Source organism: Penicillium malachiteum (assembly GCF_028827825.1).
Source record: "Penicillium malachiteum strain IBT 17515 chromosome Unknown utg000004l:1.0-4883003.0:1.0-4884900.0, whole genome shotgun sequence".
Classification (NCBI taxonomy): Eukaryota; Fungi; Ascomycota; class Eurotiomycetes; order Eurotiales; family Aspergillaceae; genus Penicillium; species Penicillium malachiteum.
The window spans coordinates 3,799,325-3,819,804 of NW_026643097.1; the positions used below are offsets into that span (position 1 = coordinate 3,799,325).

Consider the following 20,480-nt stretch of genomic DNA (forward strand, 5'->3'; position numbering starts at 1 on the left):
CGCATGTAATCAATGACATCATAGGCGATATTATCAGGTATCACTCTCTCATTGTCTTACTATTACGCATCGGATCAACAAGTAATAGATCTATTAAAGAGGACTCTAATCCTCATTCCATCCATAAACTAAAGTTGCATATCAAATTGCACTACTTATCAAACAAAATACCTACCACAAGACCATACTTCCCAAGTCTGAGCCATACCTCTATCGATCTCATCCATCCAATCTATCTATCAACACAAACACAATGCCTATTGGTAACTCTCAAGACAGCGGTGTCACAGGTGCTGCCAAATTTGCAACTTCCACCGTTGGAAACCTCGTCGGAGGAGTCAGCCGTACCGTTGGTGGCGTTACTGGTGCTGCGACGCGTGGTGTCGGCGATACTATTACCAGCGCTACAGGGAGCGCGGGTAAGCCCCTTGGTGATGGGCTAAGCAATGTAGGAAGTGGAGTTGAGGATGGAGCGAAGAGAGTTGGGAAGGGGGTGGAGGATGCTGGGCAGTGGAAGTCATCTTGGTGAGGGTATCGCACTTCAATGGCAGACGCCCAGGCGGCTGATTGATTTGAATGTTTGATGGTTTACCTGTATCTTTAATCACATGTGCAAATTGTGTCATTTATAATCTATTCTATTGATGAAATCTATATCTAAAGGTCTATCTATCGAGTTTATATCGCACCCATAATCATACAATCCGAATCCGAGTCCGAGTCCAAAGTTGCCAAACACAAAGAAAAAGAATCAAAAAGCACAGCCATAATGAAGTAGAAGATCTCAAATATTCACCAGGAAAGCCTTCCGATCAACCTGTAATCCCAAAGCCATAAACGCCCCAAAGCTACCACAAGTCATAAACACCGGTCCCCAAAATGCAGGCACAAACTGTCCTACAAGAAGATATCGTCTCATAGACCAGTACCGAAAGAATCCATATCCCAAGCACCAAACACCCAAGACTTGACAAAGTCTAGAAGCCGGAAAAGCATGTGCCAAAGGACCCGGCAGAGTCTGTACAGAGGGTATAGCGTTCGCCAGAGTGGAAGAATCACGATCCGCATTATCCTGGCTTTGGTTCTGATTCTGAATCTGAATTTGGTTCAAGTTCTGATCTTGAATAGAGGGTCCAAGGGGCCCTAGACCAAATTTCGAGCATAAAACTTTATCAATCGCGTCAAGACGATCTAGTGCAAGGGCCATAGCGGCGAATCCGAGACCTGCACGCGTCCATGAGAGGAAAGTACGCTCGTTGGCGTGGTGGTCGCGTTGTTGAGAGCCATTGTTTGCGACTCGCGCGGGGATGACACGACGGAGGAAAGACATCAGCCCCGGTTGACTCGGAATAGTGACAGTGAAGTCCTAGTCCGTGGTTTAATTGATCTCAATGGTAATGATGATGTGATGGAATCGAGATTCAATGTTCGGATAAAAACGATCGGGTGTTTTAGGGTGTTTGCACGTGGCGGTGGGTCTCGCGGATTCAATAAGAATGAAGTATACTGTATGGTGTATACTAGTATAAAGCTGGGTCTATACATACGTTTCCTGTTTTCACCAAACCTGCAACTATCACAGTCATAAAATAATAGCTTGGCTGCAGGGGCTTGGCATCTCGCGATGCTCGGAACTCCAAACATTAGCATGAACCGTGACGTTGTTACTGGTTAAGCTTGAAGCTAGTGTTTGAGGGGTAGATCCACTTGACGTGATTTAGAAGGCCAGAAACGACATACACTAACTCTCGAATATATGATTTGCAGTGCTTTTCATTTGATGCCAGTGCTTGCTTAAGTGTAAATATGACTCTTTGAAGAAAGGAAATAATACCATTTGAATACAAACTTGTGCAAGATGGCGCCCGACTCGAATTCCCCATCCTACTACTCTGTCCCCTACAGTGCCCGGCGAGTATTCCAGCAAGGCATCCTCGAGAATGCGAATATCAATAAATACCTGCCGCTTGAAGTGCTGGACTTTGCGAGTCAAATCACCTTCTCTGGAGACGCAGAGCCCAGTATTCCAGTCAACTGGCGGTTTGCCGAGTCCGCAGCTGCCCTCAAGGCTTTTGAAGCAACTTTGATCGCTGCTTTAATGAAGCGAAAATGCAATCTACCCTTTCAAGGGGCGACTATTGATACCGTCCATGCTCAGCTCTTTCTCATGTCATGTTTTCTCTGGGAAATCAACCCGGGGTCTGAACATCCGATTTCCCTAACCAAAAACCCCAAAAATCATTGGACAAATTAATCCCAAACTACAACTTCGGTGGAAGGGATTCGAGCATGTATCGCAACATGTTAACAAGTATTTATAAAACTTCAATCGTTATTTTAACCTACATGGGGGCTTGAATCCGGATGTCACTCTAGATATGCTGGGCCTTCTGCATGACCTTCCTGTGGCTAACAGGGAAGAAGCAGTTGCTCCTTTCATCGAGCGCATCTCTCGTATCTCGAGTGAAGAATTGCAATACCTGGCTGCGGATGTGCACAAGCAATCTGGTGTGATATGCCAATCTGCTGCGTCCTTCCGGGAAACGAAGCATGCGAAAGCAAATTCCCATGTCTCACTATTCGAGATTCACGACTATCCCTCATCAAAGCAGGGACCAACATGGTGGTCAAATGGAACTACCCAGGATTCTTCATCAAGGCCACTTGCTGGACTGAAGGTCGTGGACATGTCTCGCATTATTGCCGCACCTGCTGTCTCGCGGGGCCTAGCTGAACTGGGGGCCTCGGTGATGCGAGTGACATCGCCGCATCTTCCAGACATGCATGTACTCCACATCGACTTGAATTGGGGTAAGTGGAGCTGCAGTGTGGATCTCAAGACGGATACTGGGAAGCAAGCACTGCGTGATCTGATCTGGGAAGCGGATGTGGTCGTGCAAGGCTATCGGCCTCATTCGCTGGAAAAATATGGATTTGGTCCACAGGATATCTTACGTATGACCAAGGACCGAGAGGGAGGGATTGTTGTACTTCGGGAGAACTGTTACGGCTGGTATGGGCCTTGGTCAGATCGTGCTGGATGGCAACAGATCAGCGATTCGTGTGTTGGAATCTCCCATGGCTTCGGAAAGGCTATGGGACATACAGATGGAGAGAGTGTAACGGCGATTTTTTCGAATAGTGATTACATGTGTGGTGTTTCCGGTGTCTGCGCTACACTACTTGCCCTTATGAGAAGGGGTGAGCATGGCGGTAGCTACTTGGTCGATGTGGCCTTGAATTATTATAACCAGTGGCTGGTCGATTGCGTTGGGGAATATCCAGAGCACGTATGGCAATCATTGTGGGAGCGCCATGGCAAGCAAATATTCCGGTAGGTGAACCTTCTATCAGATATCATCGGAGAATTCAAGTTGACTGTTATTTAAATAGTTCTTTTGAGAATCCATCGGTCACGACAGGCAAGGTACTGGCCTCGATGTTGAAAGAAAGAGGCAGCATTCTATTCAACCCCTCGTTCTTCGAGACTCGGGAAAGGCGCTGGGTGTCGATATCAAAATGGTCAAGCCTGTAATCGACTTTCATGGGAATGCAATCAATTTGGGCTATGACATTGGGACTCGGGGTAATGGACACGATGAAGCTCGATGGCCCGAGGATTTGATGACCGAGGAGATTAAGTGAGCCCTGGATGTACCTATGATGTCTTGTTCATTGGGAGTTATTCATAGCACCCGTGTGCTGGGCACAAGTTAGTATGTATCAAACATTCCAAGGCCATTCATTGTATTAGTCTCTCTTACATAATTTGACATATTATGATGGGGGATAATTTTATTAGTTCCAATTTCTGTCTAGTTCCTTTTTTCACTTTTGCTGATTTCAAGGTGAGGTATTGGCTGGCGAGGCGTCTGAGAAGCTGAGAGGCTGAACCTTGCCCAACTACCCCTCCTTTTCAACCTCAGCCTTCGAGCAATGTGAGAATGCAATCTACTAGTATGCTCCAAAATGTCGATTTAATACATCAAGGTAATCCATGAGACTATTTCCTTTTACAAGTGAGTATATTGCTGATGCCGGTGGTAGCAAACGTTGAAAAATGGCATTTCAACACCATGACTACACGGTCGCGTGGATCTGTGCGTTGCCGCTGGAGATGACAGCGGCCAAGATGATGCTGGATGAAGTCCACCCTCGTCTCTCTCAGCCAAATTCCGATCACAACGCCTACACACTCGGCAGCATCAGTGGACACAATGTTGTGGTAGCCTGCCTCCCATCCGGTGTTTATGGAACCACCACTGCAGCGCTCGTACTTGCTCATATGCTCGAAACTTTTCCATCTCTTCGATTTGGGTTGATGGTGGGTATCGGGGGTGGTGTACCGAGCAAGGATGTCGATATCCGTCTCGGCGATGTGGTCGTCAGCATGCCAACTGCAACCTCTGGAGGCGTGGTCCAGTATGACTATGGAAAGACAATGCGTGACGGGCGCTTTGAGCGCACTGGGTCCCTCAACAAACCACCGCAATATTTGCTGACTGCAGTATCTCAAATGCGCAGTAGCCCGTGGGCGAAAATAAATCGATGGATCAGAGCGCTTCAGAGGCACTTCAAAGACATTCTAATCTCCTTAAGCGTTTTTCACGGCCCGACGAGGACTGGCTATTCCGGGCGAACTACGAGCATCAATTCAAGAATGTCGAATGCTCAGAGTGTGATTAAAGTCAACTTGTTACTCGCGAAAAACGGGATTCTAACATGACCACTATTCATTATGGCTTGATTGCGTCTGGGAATCAAGTCATGAAAAATGCCAAGACACGAGACATTATTGCCCAGGAGCTAAAGATTCTCTGCTTTGAAATGGAAGCAGCTGGGTTGATGGATCAGTTGCCATGCCTGGTGATTCGAGGAGTTTGCGACTACTGTGACTCGCACAAGCATAAGCAATGGCAGGCATACGCTGCTCTTACTGCCGCTGCATATACCAAGACTCTTCTAGAGGTGGTGCCTCGATATGACTATGGCCCGAATGTTCACCGAAACTTGAAAGAAGCCCATCACTGGATGGTCCCATTTGCTCAAAATTCTCGATTTGCTGGTCGTCAACAAGAGATTGACCGGCTTGAACACTTGATTTCTCACACATCCGGTCCGACCAAGATTGCTATACATGGGCTTGGAGGGATTGGGAAGACACAGATCGCACTAGAGCTTGCTTATCGCATACGAGAGTCGAGTACTGGATGCTCTGTATTCTGGATCCCATGCGTCAGCTACGAGAGCGTGGAACAGACTTACCTGAATATCGCCGCAGCCCTTGGCATATCGACAACAGAGCCAGCCAAAGTAAAGGAACAAGTGAAGGCCTACCTTAGTCAAGGGAGCGTTGCAAAGTGGCTTCTCATTTTTGACAACGCAGATGACTCGGGAATGTGGATTGATGGAAGCGCCACTACGCCACCACTCAAGAATATTCTGCCTCGTAGTGGGAATGGTCATATTCTCTTCACTTCTCGTAATCGGAGGCTAGCAGTCAAGTTGGCGGCGCCTAATGTCCTATCTGTTCCCGATGTGGATCAAAGCACTGCCATTAATATATTCCAAAAATCAGTCATCCAGAAAGACCTGTTGCATGACAACAACCACAGCCAATAATCTCCTTGAACAGCTTGGCTTTCTTCCCCTTGCAATCACTCAAGCCGCGGTATACATCAATGAAAAGGACATCTCATTATCTAAGTATCTGTCATTATTGAAACAAGAAGCGTCAAGCGCGGCCGAGCTTTTAAGTGAGGAATTTGAGGATGATGCTCGATACGCCGAAATTCAGAATCCAGTGATTACCACTTGGTTGATCTCTTTCTAGCAAATCCAGCAACTTGATGGACTGGCAGCAGACTATCTATCGTTCATAGCTTGCATCAACCCAAGAGACATACCCCAGGCAATTCTTCCACCTGCACCTTCAGCGAAGAAGAGATCGGATGCATTGGACATTTTAAAGGCATATTCTTTCATTATTGAGCATCCCTATAATGGCCTTTTCAACCTTCATCAACTTGTGCATCTGGCTATGCGGAATTGGATGAGAAAAACAAAGGTTATTGAGCACTGGGTGCACCGGACTGTACAGCAGTTAGATGAAATCTTCTTTAATCCGGACTACAGCAATGCGGGATTGTGGAGAGACTACCTGTCTCACGCCCTGTATTTGATGAATGCAGAGGCTGAGAATATGCAGCGACAAGCACTAAAGGGCAGAGAGAAAGTTCTAGGGCCAAAGAACCTTAAGACACTCTCTAGTATGAATCATCTTGGCTTAGTCCTTGGGCGACAGGGCAAGTTTTCACAGGCTGAGGCCTTGCACCGACAGGCGTTGAAAGGACATATTGAGGCTTTAGGGCCAGAAGACCTTAAGACACTCTCTAGCATGAATCACCTTAGCTTAGTGCTTGAGGGCCAGGGAAAGTGCACAGAGGCTGAGCTTATGTGCCGAAAAATACTAGCAGGTTATACAAAAGCTCTAGGGGTAGAGCATACAGACACACTCTCTAGCCTTGCATGTCTTGGCGGAGTGCTTGAGAAACAGAGCAAGTATGTTGAGGCTGAGGCTATGTACCGAAAAACACTAGAGGGGTTTACAAAGACTCTAGGGCCAAAGCATCCTGACACGATGAAGATTATCAGTTATATTGGTTCTGTGCTTGAAAAGCAGGGTAATTATAAAGAAGCTGAGATCATGGACCGGAAAGTGCTAGAATACGATGGAGTGGCTATGGGGCCAGAACATCCCTTGAACTGGTCTAGTATGAATCATCTTGGCTTAGTGCTTGTGGAACAGGACAAGTATATGGAGGCCGAGGCTATGTACCGACAGGCATTAAAAGGCTATGAGACAGCCCTAGGGTCAGAGCATCGCTATACTCTTATTACTACCAATAATCTTTGTAAAGTACTTGAGAGCCAGGGCAAGTATGCAGAGACTGAGGCTATGCACCGAAAAACATCCCGAAGGCTGCAAGAAAGCTCTAGGGCCAGAGAATCCTGGCACACTCGCTAGTCTCGGTATCCTTGGCTTGGTGGTTGAGAAACAAGGCAAGCTAACAGAGGCTGAGGCTATATACCGACAGGCACTAGAAGGCTTGATGAAAGATCCAGGGCCAACGCATCCTGCCACACTCGATATTGCTAGACTTCTCACTGGACTGCTTGAAGACCAGGGAAAATAAGAAGAGGCCCAGGTCGTGCATCAGCGGCTACTACAAGAACCTGAAGCTCTAGGCTTGGAGCATTCCGCCACTCCTGCTAGTGCCGAAAGCCTTGTCTGCTTAAACCGGCATACACCAGCTACAATATCCCGACGTCTGATCAAGGATTTCCTGTCCCAGTTCTTGAGAAAAATAAGGCATTGGACTCATGCACACAAGTTTCGTGAGCATGACCCTCTTTTGGACACCTCTCGAAGTACAGATAATTTCGAATTAGATTCCGACCTGGATGGAGTTGATTCGGAGTATTCATGATCTGAACAGCATTCAACACTGGAAAACCTCGGAGATCGAAAATTTGAAGCATGTTTCTGATCCTCATTCCATGAATCATGATTGGCATGTGCAATATTGGTAAGCGGGCCTTTGCCAGAGACTTTAGTTATAATATCTCCAACCTTCGAAGATCTGACAGTGTTTCAGGCTCAGCCCACGTTGCCCTCGCTGCAGTTGCACTGCATAATGAAGGTTGGGGTTGGAACTGAGGTTGGGCCTTGCATAGCGTTGAGTTAACAGATATTCAAGGTTCTATTCCGTTTCCATGCGTTTCCATGTCTTGTCATGTAATTTCTTCTCATAGTATCTTGGTGTTTTTGTTAGTAGCGATGAATCCGATGATATGTATGAGAAAGGTCTGATGAACCCATTCCCAACTGGTCAGTGGTCACAGCCCTGGAGCGGACCTGCAAGTCTGCGTCATTCCCGAAGGTCGGATTCATTCCCTGGGCAGCGAAGTTGATGCCATTTTCATACCAAAATAATTATTCTACAACCTAAAATTTTTGATCGTTTCTCAATTTACTTCTCATGTAGGAAAATTCTTGTCTTGAAGACATTCGCCGACCATCTCGTACCTATAATGTCCATTTCGGACGAGAAGCCTAAGCTCGGGCGAGAAAACGTTTCACTCGGGCGAGAGACGATTGCATCATTTTAATTGTATGGGTATTACCAGCACCTACATATATCGACCCTTTACAGTCAATATTTCAGAAAATAGAACTGATGAAACTAAAGAAATAATTAAGATAAGGATCAATATTGTCACTTAACTAATATTTGAAGGACTTTTTGTATGGAGCTGGTACTAGTAGACATACCAAGAGGAGTGCATGGTACATTCATGGAAGAAATCCAATACTAGTATTCCTAATATTCACCACTCCAACCCATTCAATTTCAATGGAAGATGAAGCATCCTATGCCCTGAGTCCAGCGGCTGGGGAAGCCGCCCAGCCCGAATATTAACCTGTAAAGACGGATGAAGCAGCCTGGGTGCATTCAACTTCGCATCTCGTTCCGTCCGCATCGCCACAAACTCCTTCTCTGATACATTCTCTGCAACATGTTTATTCTGTTTCTTGTGATCCGCCACACTCGTCCATGCTATAGGCGAGTCTCGTCCATCTGGCGGGTAATCGTGACCCGGCCATATCTTGACATGTTCTCCCAGAGCTAGGAGCTTGCGACTTGATCTATATAGATCTCTTGCATCACCACCTGGGAAATCACAGCGTGCTGTACCGATATCGGTATGGAAGAGTGAGTCACCACAGAAGACATTATCTGTAGTATCATTAGTCATGGATCGGTGCAACTGGATAGATGCATGAACATACCTCCAATTTGATATCCCAGGTGATCTGGTGTATGGCCAGGAAGATGAATAGCCTTAGCACTTAAAGAACCAATATTGAATACCTCATCGTCTTCGAAAAGCTTATCGAAGACAGTTTCATATTCTTCACTAGGAAGTCCGTAGCGTTGTCCGAATAACTTTTGTACCTTCTCAATACGTTTGCCAATACCGATAGATGGCTGAAAGCCTTGAAGCTGCATGAGCTGCTTTTGAAGATAAGATGCTGCTGTCAAGTGATCTGCGTGTGCATGGGTTTCGAGAATTCTTTCCACTTTGTAGCCCTTTTCTTTGATTAAAGAAAGTAAGAAGTCGGCGGAGTGAGTGGTGATGCTTTGGGTGGTAGGATCATAGTCCAGGACTGGATCTATGATGACTGCAACACGGGATGATTCATCTGACACAATGTACTGCCATGTGCCAGTAACAGGTTCAAATACATTGTGGACAGTAGGAGCAGTGGCAATTTTCGTGCTGAAGAACGCTTGGTTGTTCAAGAAGCTCCGTTGCGTTGGTATTTGTCGATGGGAGATAATTCTGTGAGGTAATCCAGGCGAATAGAGATGGTGTTTTTGGTTATACTCTCTAGATGAATTGGAAACCCTTCTCCTCTGCTGACTCGAGGGATTGAGATCCGGAACTCGAACCCGATGGCTGACGGAAGGGATAATGGTTGATGATAACCCACGCCGGGCACCTGTTGATAGGGCATCCCAAGTGGCTGGCGATCGAAGAGCGGCCATTTCTGGTCTAAAAATGGAAATCACTTTTGTCAAATGTACAAAAAGCCAAGGGGTTTGGAAATTGAGTGGTCTTTAAAATAGGTAGAAACCGCCCGGGCGTAGAATGCGGCTCGGGCTTGATGGTCGCCGATCGCCACCTGGTCGCCGATTGAGAAATGTCTCCGAGAGTATTTACTTTGGTGAAGTGCTAGTTGTATTCGATAATACCATTTGAATCGGAGACCTCAAGTTATTTGTCTAGGATTGGTCTCGTAAATACTAATCTGAAATGCAACTTGAAGTTCTCATCTAAATCGTATCGGCCTTCTCATCCTATCGTTTTCTAAGCGTATATGCCGTAATAAATTCCATCACCTGGGCAAGGTTCCCCTCATGTGCGCACTGCGAGTCCTGCATAGACAGTCACATACCTATACATATATCCATAACGATTATCAGAACTTGTAATCTCCCAAAATAGTATGTCTCCGAAGACGTGGTTTCTCCCTCCCGATTTTACGTTCCTTGAGAACGGTCTCATCCAACTAGGAACGGTGATACCCCACCCTCATCACCCCACTCGAGTTCTCCTGCAGCCCGAGGAGCTGTCCATAGCAACACCCCCGATCTGCCTACCACCGGTCCAAGCCCTGGTAGAGAACAACCATAGTCATGTGGACAGCCGAAGTAACACCATAGGCGGCGAGATCTGGGGGAACTTTGTTCAGATGGCGTCAGCATCCCTGAAACTAGATACCAAGTGGATGAAGGAAGTCCAGTATGGGGTCGTGGACCACGAGGTGCAATCATTTTCACGGCCTTTCACGATGGATACACTGGCGAATATTGTGGCACAGCCCGCCGTGCGAAAGTACATGGATTCAGGCCTCTGGGTCAAGCGACCTGTGTATATTGTATCAGGACTGAGGATCACGAAGATGGGGATGAGTGTGACCATGGGCCAGAGTAAATCTCGAGGCGGGGGAATCGAAGGCTCGGTCCCGGTACCAGCTGGCGGAGTGCCAGTTGTGGTTGGAGCTGGGATACATGGTGAGAGAAGGCAAGACAAGACGGACTCATATGAAACAGCTCCGAGGATCGTTTTTGCCTATCGGTTGAATATTATTCGACAAAGGCAGAGTGGAAATTTGGAATCGGCACTCTTCTCGCATAGAACGGCATTCATGACAGGAGGAACTGAACAAAGTATGGAAGTGGAGGTTGCTGAAGTGGATCTTTCAGTATTGCAGGATGTCCAGGATGAGGATGAGGACCCTTTGCAGTTTATTGAGCACAAAGTTGGGGAGACCGATGTGTGCGTGTCTGTTGGATGCCTAAACTTCATGTTTTCGTTGATGAATCAATCTGTATAGGATATGCAGCTGATGACACTTGATTTCATTATAACAATGGAAATATCCATATTTCTGAGTATGGATGAATTATGCCAGGAGGAGATTCAGGTACAGATTGATCGATGGCTAATTCATATCATGTTTGTTTATATTAAATTATTTTCCCTGTAGGCTATCAAAAATAGCACAATATTTGGCTAACTCTGTCGGCTTGTCTAAAAAGAACTTGACCGGGTTCAAGAATCGTTTCCGATTACCCATGTCGCCTGACATTCGATTGAAGATTTTTTGCATCCCTTCTGCCGTCCATGCTCTCAAGAGCAATCCTGCTTTGTCCTCCAATGGCATTAGTGTTGGGAGAATTGTGACGTAGGCGAGTATCATAGCTGTCATCCCTCCCACTATTGCTGTAGCTGCTGAACTACCAGATTGGCAGATTTGGGGTTTATACTCGCGAAGTCGTCGAGGGATATCGTCTACATATGTCCCAAATACAGGCGAATCATCATTTCCATTCATCGGATTGGTGTCTAGAAAAGTCCCCAACGATGTAGTCGCACGGAATCCAATTACAGCCGAATGACTCGCGGGAAAGGCGTCATCTTGGTACGGCCCGAAGTTACCAGCATTGGCAAGAAAGATGGCTTTGGCGATCTCCTCGATTGTCTCTGGAAATCCAAACGACATTGAGATGACGTCTGCCTTTTGCTCGATAGCAGCCCATCGGATAGCATGCACATATATTTATCAGCATCGATACAAAATGATAGCCAAACATCTCAGGTTCAAAGAATTTAAGGAAGGGGAAACCATACATTTGCAATATTTGATGAGCTATGTATGAACTTCTCAGTGCTTTCTGCGACCCTGGCGATACATAATTCAGCAACGGGCGCTGACTCTATCACCAATGTCGCCATAAATGTGCCATGTCCAAAAGTGTCAATAGGTGTCTCTGACGCCGATACAAAATCCTTCCACTCTTTTACTCGACTCGACCGTGCTCGGTCCTGGAGAATTGGAGCTGATGGATCGTAACCTGTATCCAATATTGCAACGCGAACACCTTTGCTGCCAACGGGCCGCTTGCGGAGGGTACTGTGGATTTTTTGGTTGATTTGCTTCAAGTGATCGAGCCAACAGTGCGGATCTATCCTAGTGCCTGCATGGAATGAAGGGGTGGATCTCGACGTCTAGTTGTTTGGTGACGGAGATGATAAGGCCGGAGGAACTGGTGTTGTTCTCTCAGAAAGGAAGTTAACCTTGTTGGAACTGCTCTGGAATCCGGTTTCTGCCAAACGCTCGAGAGACCACACTACCTTTTGGTAGAATACCTTCCGACACTGGTCAATCTCTACAGACATTCGAGAATGGGAATCCAACCGGCTAAAGGTTGTAGTATTAGTTGGAGCGCCCACTGCCTGCTGGTTTCTATAATGCCCACTCTGTAGACAATTCTCGAAAGCTGTTGTATATGTATCCTTGTTGGCAAAGTTAGGCGAGGTCATTTCGCGGAGCTCGACCAGAGCTTGACTTGCGACTTCGAAATGTGAGTTGAATCGAGTGACAGGGCTATCAAACTGTTGCAGCTGAAGCGACCTGCCGAGGCCGATCTCCAATAATATTATGCAAAAGAGAGGATTTGTGGAAACCGGTGCACAAGAAAGTCCATATCTAAGTACTCAGCAGTCTGTTCCCTCTCGGCTTCAAAATGAATCGAGACATATGCCTTGTTCGGAAGCCGCTGTCTCTGGCCGACTTCTTCCGGCATAAAAGAGATAGAATCGCTTGTCCACTCGTGTTGTAATATGTGTGTGTCGTAGAACTACCAGAATGATGAAGCTAATACATAGGCCAGAGAAACCTTATCTTTCACTTCAAGAGCATGTTGCTGCAAAACAGCAGAAAGCGGCATGCCGATTCCTGGAAAGGGTCGCTGCTGAAGAGCAAAGCCGTCTTGCAACCGTACAAAATGCCCATCTTCCAAGTCAAAGCAGATACGAGCAGAAGTCGTATTAATCAGAAGAAGACAGAAATCCGCTGTCTCGGGCTTATGCTGCTTAAGTGACGGAGAAGAATTTTCATCGGCGAATCGTAGGGCTCGTTTTGTCACCCTGAAATCAAATCAGCAGGTATCTTTTCTTCAGAGGCTAGCTGGGGGAAGGCATTACAGGGGTATTCTTAATCCAATATCCTGCTACACGTCGATCGGGTCAGATGAAACAATAACATCAAAAGACATGATACTTTCACTCTGCTCGAGGCCCTGCTTGAGAAGTAATCTGGTTGGATGCCACCGCGACCTGCCTCTGTTCCTCGTACCACCCGGACACTGGGAGCAACGAGACTGACTTCGCAAGCCTAAAAGAAACTTCTTCGTAAGGGCCAGCTGCTGACTGACTAAACACACACTGGGCGGGGGTACCCCTAATATTGCCGCTCTCCAGTGGCTATTTAACCCTGTTCAGGAAAATCCGGGAAGAGACTACTCACCCGTAATACCTATGCTGATAGATTTACTTGGAAAGCTCTGAAGATTGATAATAGCCCGCAGGCGATGTCAATGAAAAAAAGAGAATAAAAGAGACAGGTCAAAATACAAAGTAGCGAAAAGCAACCCAAGTACTCGTCTTAATAGTAATTTGGCGTACAAAATTCATCATCGTTCTCATAATCCGCATGACTGTCTTCAGGATTGTCATCACTAGATCCAGGAACATCAAACATGGTATCAGACAGACGGAACCGCCTCGATTTTATCTGATTGGCCGCGACACCCAACAAAATATCATCATCTGCTGATGTACTGGATGATGCTCTGGCCAAAATGTCTTCATAGTTGTGTCCTAGCTCTTCTACCAAAGCAAGTAGCATATTTTTGGGGATATACGGACCTGGGGTTGCCCAGCAAAACTTTCCGCTCTCATTTCTCAGTGCAAGCGCTGCTACCTCTTTGTTATTGGCCTCTCCAGATCCGGAAAGCTGCCATGTATGCCTAAGCACCTGGATGCAGTAATGAAAGTAAAGGTAGCGAGTGCAAGGTCGGAACTCAGACTGGAATGCCAATGGTCTGTTATGCAGGTCTTTGAAGCGTAGTTTCGAATTATCACTAATCTCGAGCTCCAGTTGATCCCAAAGTCCAGTCTAGAATTTTGATTTTGAATCCCCTTGGCTTGGATCCAAACAGCCAACTTATCATTTCTGTAGCCCCATTATTTTCAGCAATATCGGGCACAATAGCCAACTTGCCGGCATCAAAGAATCGCTCAAACTCCTTACTGACCAACAGGCCATTTCTAGGGTCAAAAATATGCGAATCCTGGCCAAAGATCGCATTCATAGTGGCTTCTCCGTGCATATAGCCAAATAGATGAGCAGCAACCACAACATCTCTTGATCTATATGCATGTACAATCGGACACCAAAGCTGGTTTGAATAGAATGTTTTGCATTATAAGCTTTGATCATCGCATTTCGCCATTCAATCTGGTCGCTCCTTTTCCTCTCTCCAGATCCGGTCCAGTTGATATTGATGCCCATTCTAGACGTAGTAAACAGCCGCATAAACGAAGCCCTGAGCGTTCTTTCGGGGTTCTTCTCCTGCAGGCGCTCTGCCCGGCCGGAACAAAATCTCTCGGCTTGCTTGTGGGCATTCAGACTCTCGAGAATACCCTTTGCCTCCTCTGTAGCTTCCCAGTCAACTTCCTTTCCGGAAAAACTCTCGTGTGATATTTGCCTCTCTGTGCAGGCTCGCTGGATTGCAAAATTCTCAATTTCTGCTGCCTTTTCCCAATATGCGGAGTCAAATAAGCCAGATGGTCTCCACAAAGCCCTCGCCTGGTCGATATCGCGATCGAGGGAAATTTTCCGCTTCTTCAAGACAACAAGGTCATCCTGGTTGGTTTCTGGGAGTTTCTCTAGCGAATCTTGTTCATTATGGTCAATCTTAGTCGATGCCATGGTGAAAATTGTTGAAGGTGTTATGTAGCGGGCAGTGGCAGGGACTTGAATCTTGATTCACCGTAATAATGCTAGACGGCGCTACTGATGGAGCTGGGGAAATTAAGGGTGAACAAAACAGGGGGAGCTGAGGGGATGGCTATGGCGCAAAGAGGGAATGGTATAGGCTTTCAAGGTTGGCAGGGCTCCTGCACAACAGGAATAGGCGGGTTAGGGGCCTTGGTCAGGACTAAAGCTTCGTAGTCTAGTTCAAGTTGGGCTGGTGCTGCAATGTGTGAAGTTCCACAACATTGAAAGTAACTATATCCTGGGAAAGAGACCGCAAATTTTGAACTAGGCCTAATTTAGCTCGGCCGATTATAATCTAAGGTTCCCGAAGTTGGGTCCAAGGTTTCAACTTGCCAGACACTATGTGTTTCATTCCGGGTTCCGGAATTGGATGTTCGGAATTGAATCGGTTATTCTGAATCGAACCAACTATTTCTGGGACATCGGCTTCCATAACAGAGAGCAAGTTACTAGTAAATGTTCAAACTGCGAAAAGACAATCGTCACAAGTGGCGATGACGACAATCACCACTCTAACGGCCGCAGCACGGTATCCCAAGCCTCCGAAATTGCAAGAAGAGGCGAGAATGTTCAAGTGCCCCTGCTGCTGCCAAACATTACCCGTGGATATTGCAATAGAAGAGACGCGGTGGAAGTATCCAATGCCCACAACTATTTCCTAGTCGGCTTACATAGCTAATGAATTTTGCTAGGAAGCACATCTTCGAGGACATCAATCCCTATACTTGTCTTCTTGAGGACTGCTCAACTCCATTCGCCACATATGCTACCGAACGTGATTGGGAGAAACATGTCAAAGACAAGCATCCGCCTCGACGACTGTGCCCTTTCTGCCAGGATAGCAGCACTATATTCCTGAGTATGGAAGCTTTACTGGAGGACGTTCAAGTCGAACATGCCGAAGCGGCATCTGAAAGTCTCATGATGGCCGTTATGTCTCATTTGAGCGTCGTCACCATTGGTGTTCCCAACTGTCCCCTTTGCGACTCCACTGGACCTGAATCGGATCCTGAATTTATCAAGCATGTTTTACAGTGTATGCATGACTTCTCGCTACGGTCCCTTCCTTGGGCTGGACGTTCTTCAGACAAGTCCAGATGCGTTCGCACGTATAACCTGGAATTGGCCGAATATGAGGGTATATCGCGATGGTTGGCAGACCTGAAACCGGAAGAGACGAGCAAACTTCAGCTATCGGAGTATGATAACTTCGAGGTATCACCGGAGAATCATTTGAACGTTCATTTTGAAAATAACGCCTATTTCGATCTTGAGTCTGCACAAGACTCAATCGAGGCACTGGAAAGGAGCTCAAAATCATTCAGCCAGCAGGAGGCCGATCTTGACAGTACCGAAGAGACAAAGAACTTTCATCTTCCTTTTCCTACCCCATCATACCTAAGAGAGTCTTCATATATGTCCCGCTTGAATGCTGCCTACCGTGGAATGACACGAGATAGGATAGATCAAATTGACGATCAAGATCTTTTACCTCTCCCATCGCGATGGAATGACGACGATAAAGGGGAGGGATTAGAACTGACCGACGAGGGATTGGAAGTTAAGTATACCGGTTTAATCAGTAAACATGACCATGAGGCATCAGCTGTTCGTGCGGATAAACCTATGTCGCCACAATGTGCGATTTACTACTTCGAGGTTCGAATAATTTCCGTTGACAGTGGAGGGTCATTCTGTCTTTTATCTTGTCATTTTGACTCATATTATTCAAGAAAGATGATACCCAGGTGTGAATTGATATATTAACTATTTTAGAATGCTTGCAATCGGGTTCGCAAGTACAAAGGCATCTGTCGAAAGACTCCCTGGGTGGGAAGCGGAATCCTATGGATACCACAGTGATGATGGCAAGTCATTCTTAGGTGAAATGCAGGGTCAAGGTCGACCTTACGGTCCTCAGTTCGGGAGGGGCGATACAGTAGGCTGTGGAACACAATTTGAATCGAGGTCCGTCTTTTTCACCAAAAATGGAGTTTTTCTCAGTATTTGAGCTCCCCAGTAACCATGGATGGCTTGGTACGTATGACTGCCAGTGATTTCAATTAGGAAATGCCTTCCAGGATCTCACGGTACAACACATGGAATTATATCCAATGGCAGGATCAAAGAAGGCTCCCATTCATACTGTTGCAAACTTCGGAGAGGAACCGTTTATGTATGATATAGATTCTCATGTTGAGGTGCGTTGACGATGCTTGACTGTTTTGCCTCGGTGTGTTAGAGACTGACTGGATGAACACCTGCAGCGTGAGGGATCCTTTATCAATCATGAGATGCGAACGACAGGTGATACAGATTTGCAGACGTCTCGGACTCATGGCGACTATCATATAGCATGGATATGTGCTCTACCTATATAGCTGGATGCGGCAAAGTTTATGTTGGATGAAGTGCACCAAATTTTACCTCTCCAGTCGACAGATGAGTATGAATGCATTCTTGGGACTATCGGAGAGCATAGTGTTGTGATTGTGTCTGTACCGATTGGCGACTATGACCCTGAAACACCGTCACCGTTGCCTGCGTGGCTGAAGTTCAGATTTCATTCGATACAGTTTTGCATAATAGCTGGAATAGGTTCAGGAGTACCAAGCAAAGAACATGATGTTAGACTTGGAGACATTGTGGTGAGCGAACCTGGTCATGGTCATAATGGTGCGAGAGAATATGGCCTGGGTAAAACATCATCACTCAACGACCATCCTCAGAGGCCACAGCTTCAGCGCTTACCGATCGATGTGTCAGCTGCCATCTCTGCAATTCAAACCCGAGAATTTATTCAAGTTGAGGGTAGTCCCATCACAAAATTTCTCATCATGGAGCCAGCTTCTCGAGCAGCTGAATTGTCCCAAAGACCAAGCCTAATAAGTGACTGGCTATACGAGGCAGAATATCAGCATAATGGAGAATTCGATACATGTCTCAGTTGCGATAGGTCCAAGCTGGTTTCACGGCCTTCGCGAGATAGTTATGAGCCATGGATACACCTTGAATCGATTGCTGTCATCAATCGAGTGGTCAAAGATGCGAGGGTGCGAGATCGACTTTCTGAAAATATAGCACTTTGCATGGAGATGGGGACCGCCGGGCTCAGCGATGATTTCCCATGCTTAAGGATTCGAGGTATTGCTGACTATGCTGACACGCATATCAATGAACATTGGCAAGGCTATGCCGCGATAGTGTCAGCGGCGTATGTGAAAGCACTTCTTTTACAGGTTTCAGCCGTTCAGGTCGATTCAAGTTGATTGCAAGATATGAGACTTCAAGTTCAAGTTTTCAATTATCAATCGCCGCCCTGTGTCTGAGTAGTCATTCTCATTGAATTATGTAGTGCTGATTGGACAGAGCACATTCGCACAACCGCTTCGATTATTCTCCCTCGGCGTTTAGTTCTGTCGATGGGCTTTTGGCCCAAATCGCACAAAGTTGCGTTGCCAGTGATATTGGTGATTTGAAGAGCCCAAAGATTGCATTTGAAAGAAAAATTTGGGATCCTCATCTGCGCTATTTCATGCTTGAATCTCGAGGGCTACACCTGGGCAATTTCGTACTTCGGACATCTGGAGTCCCAGAGGACTATACCATGGTAGAAGAGCCGATTTCACACACTCGCAACTTGAAATACTTCCTAGATATGAGAGCTTCAATCAGATAACAAAAAGTGTAGCTGATTTTACAAGAAGGCTCCCCAATGTTCTAAGCCTTTTTATTCTCAAGTTGATCTATGTCAAGTTCAAAGTTCGTTGAAGTATAAATGGATGTATAGGTGGTGCAGTGACGAAACCGGGGTTGTAATATACCGTAAAGTTACCGATCACATCATTTACATCGGCCGAGACATTTCAAGGTTCATTCCGATCCTATTTCTTCCTTACAAAGGAGCAATTCAATCTCTCCTTTTCCTCTAATCCTCTTCTATCCCTTCAATCCCTCCTAATATGTTCAAACACCACATCTCAACCGCTGCCCGCGCGGTCTCCCGCACGCAGGCCGTGCGAGGCTTCGCAACTGCCGCTCCGGTCTCGGCCACCCGCAACCACAAGGTCGTCGTAGTAGGCGGCGGGTCCGCCGGTGTCTCTATCAGCCACCAACTCCTTCACAGCGGTCAATTCAGCGCAGATGACATCGCGATTGTCGACCCCGCCGAATGGCACCACTACCAGCCCGGCTGGACCCTCGTCGGTGGTGGACTCAAGACCAAGGAAGAGCTCCGACGCCCACTGAAGAGCTTACTCGACCCCAAGCTGAAGCTGTACAACGACAGCGTCGCAACCTTCGCACCAGAGAACAACTTCGTCACACTTGGTAACGGCGACAAAATCGGATATGACCAGCTCGTCGTCGCACCAGGTTTAGCCGTTACCCCCGCAAAAATCAAGGGTCTCCCCGAAGCTCTTGCCAACCCCGATGCCCCCGTTTCCTCTATCTATACCTACGATACCGTTAGCAAGGTTTTCCCTTCAATCAAGAAACTCGAAAAGGGTACCGCCATCTTCACCCAGCCCGCTGGCGCAATTAAGTGTGCCGGTGCTCCACAGAAGATTATGTGGCTTGCGCTGGATTACTGGAAGCGCGCCGGTCTCTACGACCCAAGTAACCCCAGTAACTCCGCTATCAACATTAACTTCGCTACCGGATTACCAGTGATGTTCGGTGTACCAAAGTACAACGCCATTCTCACTAAGATGCAGCAAGAGCGTGGTGTGAACGGTCTTTTCCAGCACGATCTTATCGCAGTTGAGGGTAACAAGGCAGTTTTCGCTCGTCCCGATGGTGCGGATCCCGTTACTAAGGAGTTCGATCTTCTTCATGTTGCGCCAAAGATGGGTTCACCTGCATTTATTAAGAACTCTGTTCTGGCGAACGAGGCTGGTTTCGTTGATGTCGATGATGCGACTACTCGTCACCGCAAGTTTGCCAATGTCTGGTCTGCTGGTGATGCGTCCAGTCTCCCTACTTCTAAGACTGCCGCCGCGGTTACATCTCAAGCTCCTGTTGTTGTTCGAAACTTGTTGCAGTCTATGGAAGGAAAGCCATTGGATGCGGCTTACGATGGATACACTTCTTGTCCGTTGTTGACTGAGTATGGCAAGGTTTTGTTGGCTGAGTTCAAGTATGGACCTGAGCCTAAGGAGACATTCGGTAACTGGTTTGGTATTGACCAGGGTGAGCCACGGAGATCTTTCTACCATTTGAAGAAGGACTTCTTCCCATGGGTTTACTACACTCATATGGTTAAGGGTAACTGGGCTGGTCCTAAGGGATGGGTTAACTAATATGTCTTGATATCATGTATTGTATGGAGTTTGGGTATAGAGCTTTTTCAAAATGGGATCAGTGCCAGTGTTTAAATATCTAAGAATCAAATCAAAGTTGACTCAATTGAGTAAGAATATCCGGATTACTGTCCTCTTATAGTAAAGAGTAAATCAATATCAAATCTATTAATATAACGATATCGGTGAATATTACCCCCCAC

General features: G+C 46.6%; 13 protein-coding genes across 13 annotated transcripts; 8 read left to right on the plus strand and 5 right to left on the minus strand.

Moving 5' to 3' along the window:
* Positions 1-253: 253 nt before the first annotated feature.
* On the plus strand, positions 254-529 carry N7483_009504 (uncharacterized protein; the record flags this gene model as incomplete). The annotated part of the gene is made up of 1 exon (XM_057092931.1): positions 254-529. One exon carries the CDS (start codon positions 254-256, stop codon positions 527-529), a length of 276 nt encoding a protein of 91 aa, XP_056944105.1.
* Positions 530-784: 255 nt separating this feature from the next.
* N7483_009505 (uncharacterized protein) lies at positions 785-1,330 on the minus strand (the record flags this gene model as incomplete). Its single annotated transcript, XM_057092932.1, has 1 exon — positions 785-1,330. The coding sequence occupies one exon, from the start codon at positions 1,328-1,330 to the stop codon at positions 785-787; it is 546 nt and encodes a 181-aa protein (XP_056944106.1).
* A 528-nt stretch (positions 1,331-1,858) lies between these two features.
* N7483_009506 (uncharacterized protein) lies at positions 1,859-2,254 on the plus strand (the record flags this gene model as incomplete). The annotated part of the gene is made up of 1 exon (XM_057092933.1): positions 1,859-2,254. The coding sequence occupies one exon, from the start codon at positions 1,859-1,861 to the stop codon at positions 2,252-2,254; it is 396 nt and encodes a 131-aa protein (XP_056944107.1).
* Positions 2,255-2,378: 124 nt separating this feature from the next.
* On the plus strand, positions 2,379-3,338 carry N7483_009507 (uncharacterized protein; the record flags this gene model as incomplete). The annotated part of the gene is made up of 1 exon (XM_057092934.1): positions 2,379-3,338. The coding sequence occupies one exon, from the start codon at positions 2,379-2,381 to the stop codon at positions 3,336-3,338; it is 960 nt and encodes a 319-aa protein (XP_056944108.1).
* A 722-nt stretch (positions 3,339-4,060) lies between these two features.
* Positions 4,061-7,196, plus strand: N7483_009508 (Tetratricopeptide-like helical; the record flags this gene model as incomplete). Its single annotated transcript, XM_057092935.1, has 5 exons — positions 4,061-4,530; positions 4,689-5,538; positions 5,579-5,803; positions 5,834-6,873; positions 6,935-7,196. The coding sequence occupies 5 exons, from the start codon at positions 4,061-4,063 to the stop codon at positions 7,194-7,196; spliced, it is 2,847 nt and encodes a 948-aa protein (XP_056944109.1).
* Positions 7,197-8,391: 1,195 nt separating this feature from the next.
* N7483_009509 (MBL fold metallo-hydrolase) lies at positions 8,392-9,614 on the minus strand (the record flags this gene model as incomplete). The annotated part of the gene is made up of 2 exons (XM_057092936.1): positions 8,392-8,801; positions 8,855-9,614. The coding sequence occupies 2 exons, from the start codon at positions 9,612-9,614 to the stop codon at positions 8,392-8,394; spliced, it is 1,170 nt and encodes a 389-aa protein (XP_056944110.1).
* A 461-nt stretch (positions 9,615-10,075) lies between these two features.
* On the plus strand, positions 10,076-10,966 carry N7483_009510 (uncharacterized protein; the record flags this gene model as incomplete). The annotated part of the gene is made up of 1 exon (XM_057092937.1): positions 10,076-10,966. The coding sequence occupies one exon, from the start codon at positions 10,076-10,078 to the stop codon at positions 10,964-10,966; it is 891 nt and encodes a 296-aa protein (XP_056944111.1).
* A 138-nt stretch (positions 10,967-11,104) lies between these two features.
* Positions 11,105-11,635, minus strand: N7483_009511 (S8/S53 family peptidase; the record flags this gene model as incomplete). The annotated part of the gene is made up of 1 exon (XM_057092938.1): positions 11,105-11,635. One exon carries the CDS (start codon positions 11,633-11,635, stop codon positions 11,105-11,107), a length of 531 nt encoding a protein of 176 aa, XP_056944112.1.
* Positions 11,636-11,742: 107 nt separating this feature from the next.
* Positions 11,743-12,719, minus strand: N7483_009512 (uncharacterized protein; the record flags this gene model as incomplete). Its single annotated transcript, XM_057092939.1, has 3 exons — positions 11,743-12,141; positions 12,181-12,561; positions 12,609-12,719. The coding sequence occupies 3 exons, from the start codon at positions 12,717-12,719 to the stop codon at positions 11,743-11,745; spliced, it is 891 nt and encodes a 296-aa protein (XP_056944113.1).
* An 860-nt stretch (positions 12,720-13,579) lies between these two features.
* Positions 13,580-14,908, minus strand: N7483_009513 (uncharacterized protein; the record flags this gene model as incomplete). The annotated part of the gene is given in 3 exon segments (XM_057092940.1): positions 13,580-14,092; positions 14,184-14,346; positions 14,361-14,908. The coding sequence occupies 3 exon segments, from the start codon at positions 14,906-14,908 to the stop codon at positions 13,580-13,582; spliced, it is 1,224 nt and encodes a 407-aa protein (XP_056944114.1).
* Positions 14,909-15,655: 747 nt separating this feature from the next.
* N7483_009514 (uncharacterized protein) lies at positions 15,656-16,744 on the plus strand (the record flags this gene model as incomplete). Its single annotated transcript, XM_057092941.1, has 1 exon — positions 15,656-16,744. The coding sequence occupies one exon, from the start codon at positions 15,656-15,658 to the stop codon at positions 16,742-16,744; it is 1,089 nt and encodes a 362-aa protein (XP_056944115.1).
* A 632-nt stretch (positions 16,745-17,376) lies between these two features.
* Positions 17,377-18,246, plus strand: N7483_009515 (uncharacterized protein; the record flags this gene model as incomplete). Its single annotated transcript, XM_057092942.1, has 1 exon — positions 17,377-18,246. One exon carries the CDS (start codon positions 17,377-17,379, stop codon positions 18,244-18,246), a length of 870 nt encoding a protein of 289 aa, XP_056944116.1.
* A 693-nt stretch (positions 18,247-18,939) lies between these two features.
* On the plus strand, positions 18,940-20,277 carry N7483_009516 (NAD(P)/FAD-dependent oxidoreductase; the record flags this gene model as incomplete). Its single annotated transcript, XM_057092943.1, has 1 exon — positions 18,940-20,277. One exon carries the CDS (start codon positions 18,940-18,942, stop codon positions 20,275-20,277), a length of 1,338 nt encoding a protein of 445 aa, XP_056944117.1.
* Between the last annotated feature and the right edge of the window lie 203 nt (positions 20,278-20,480).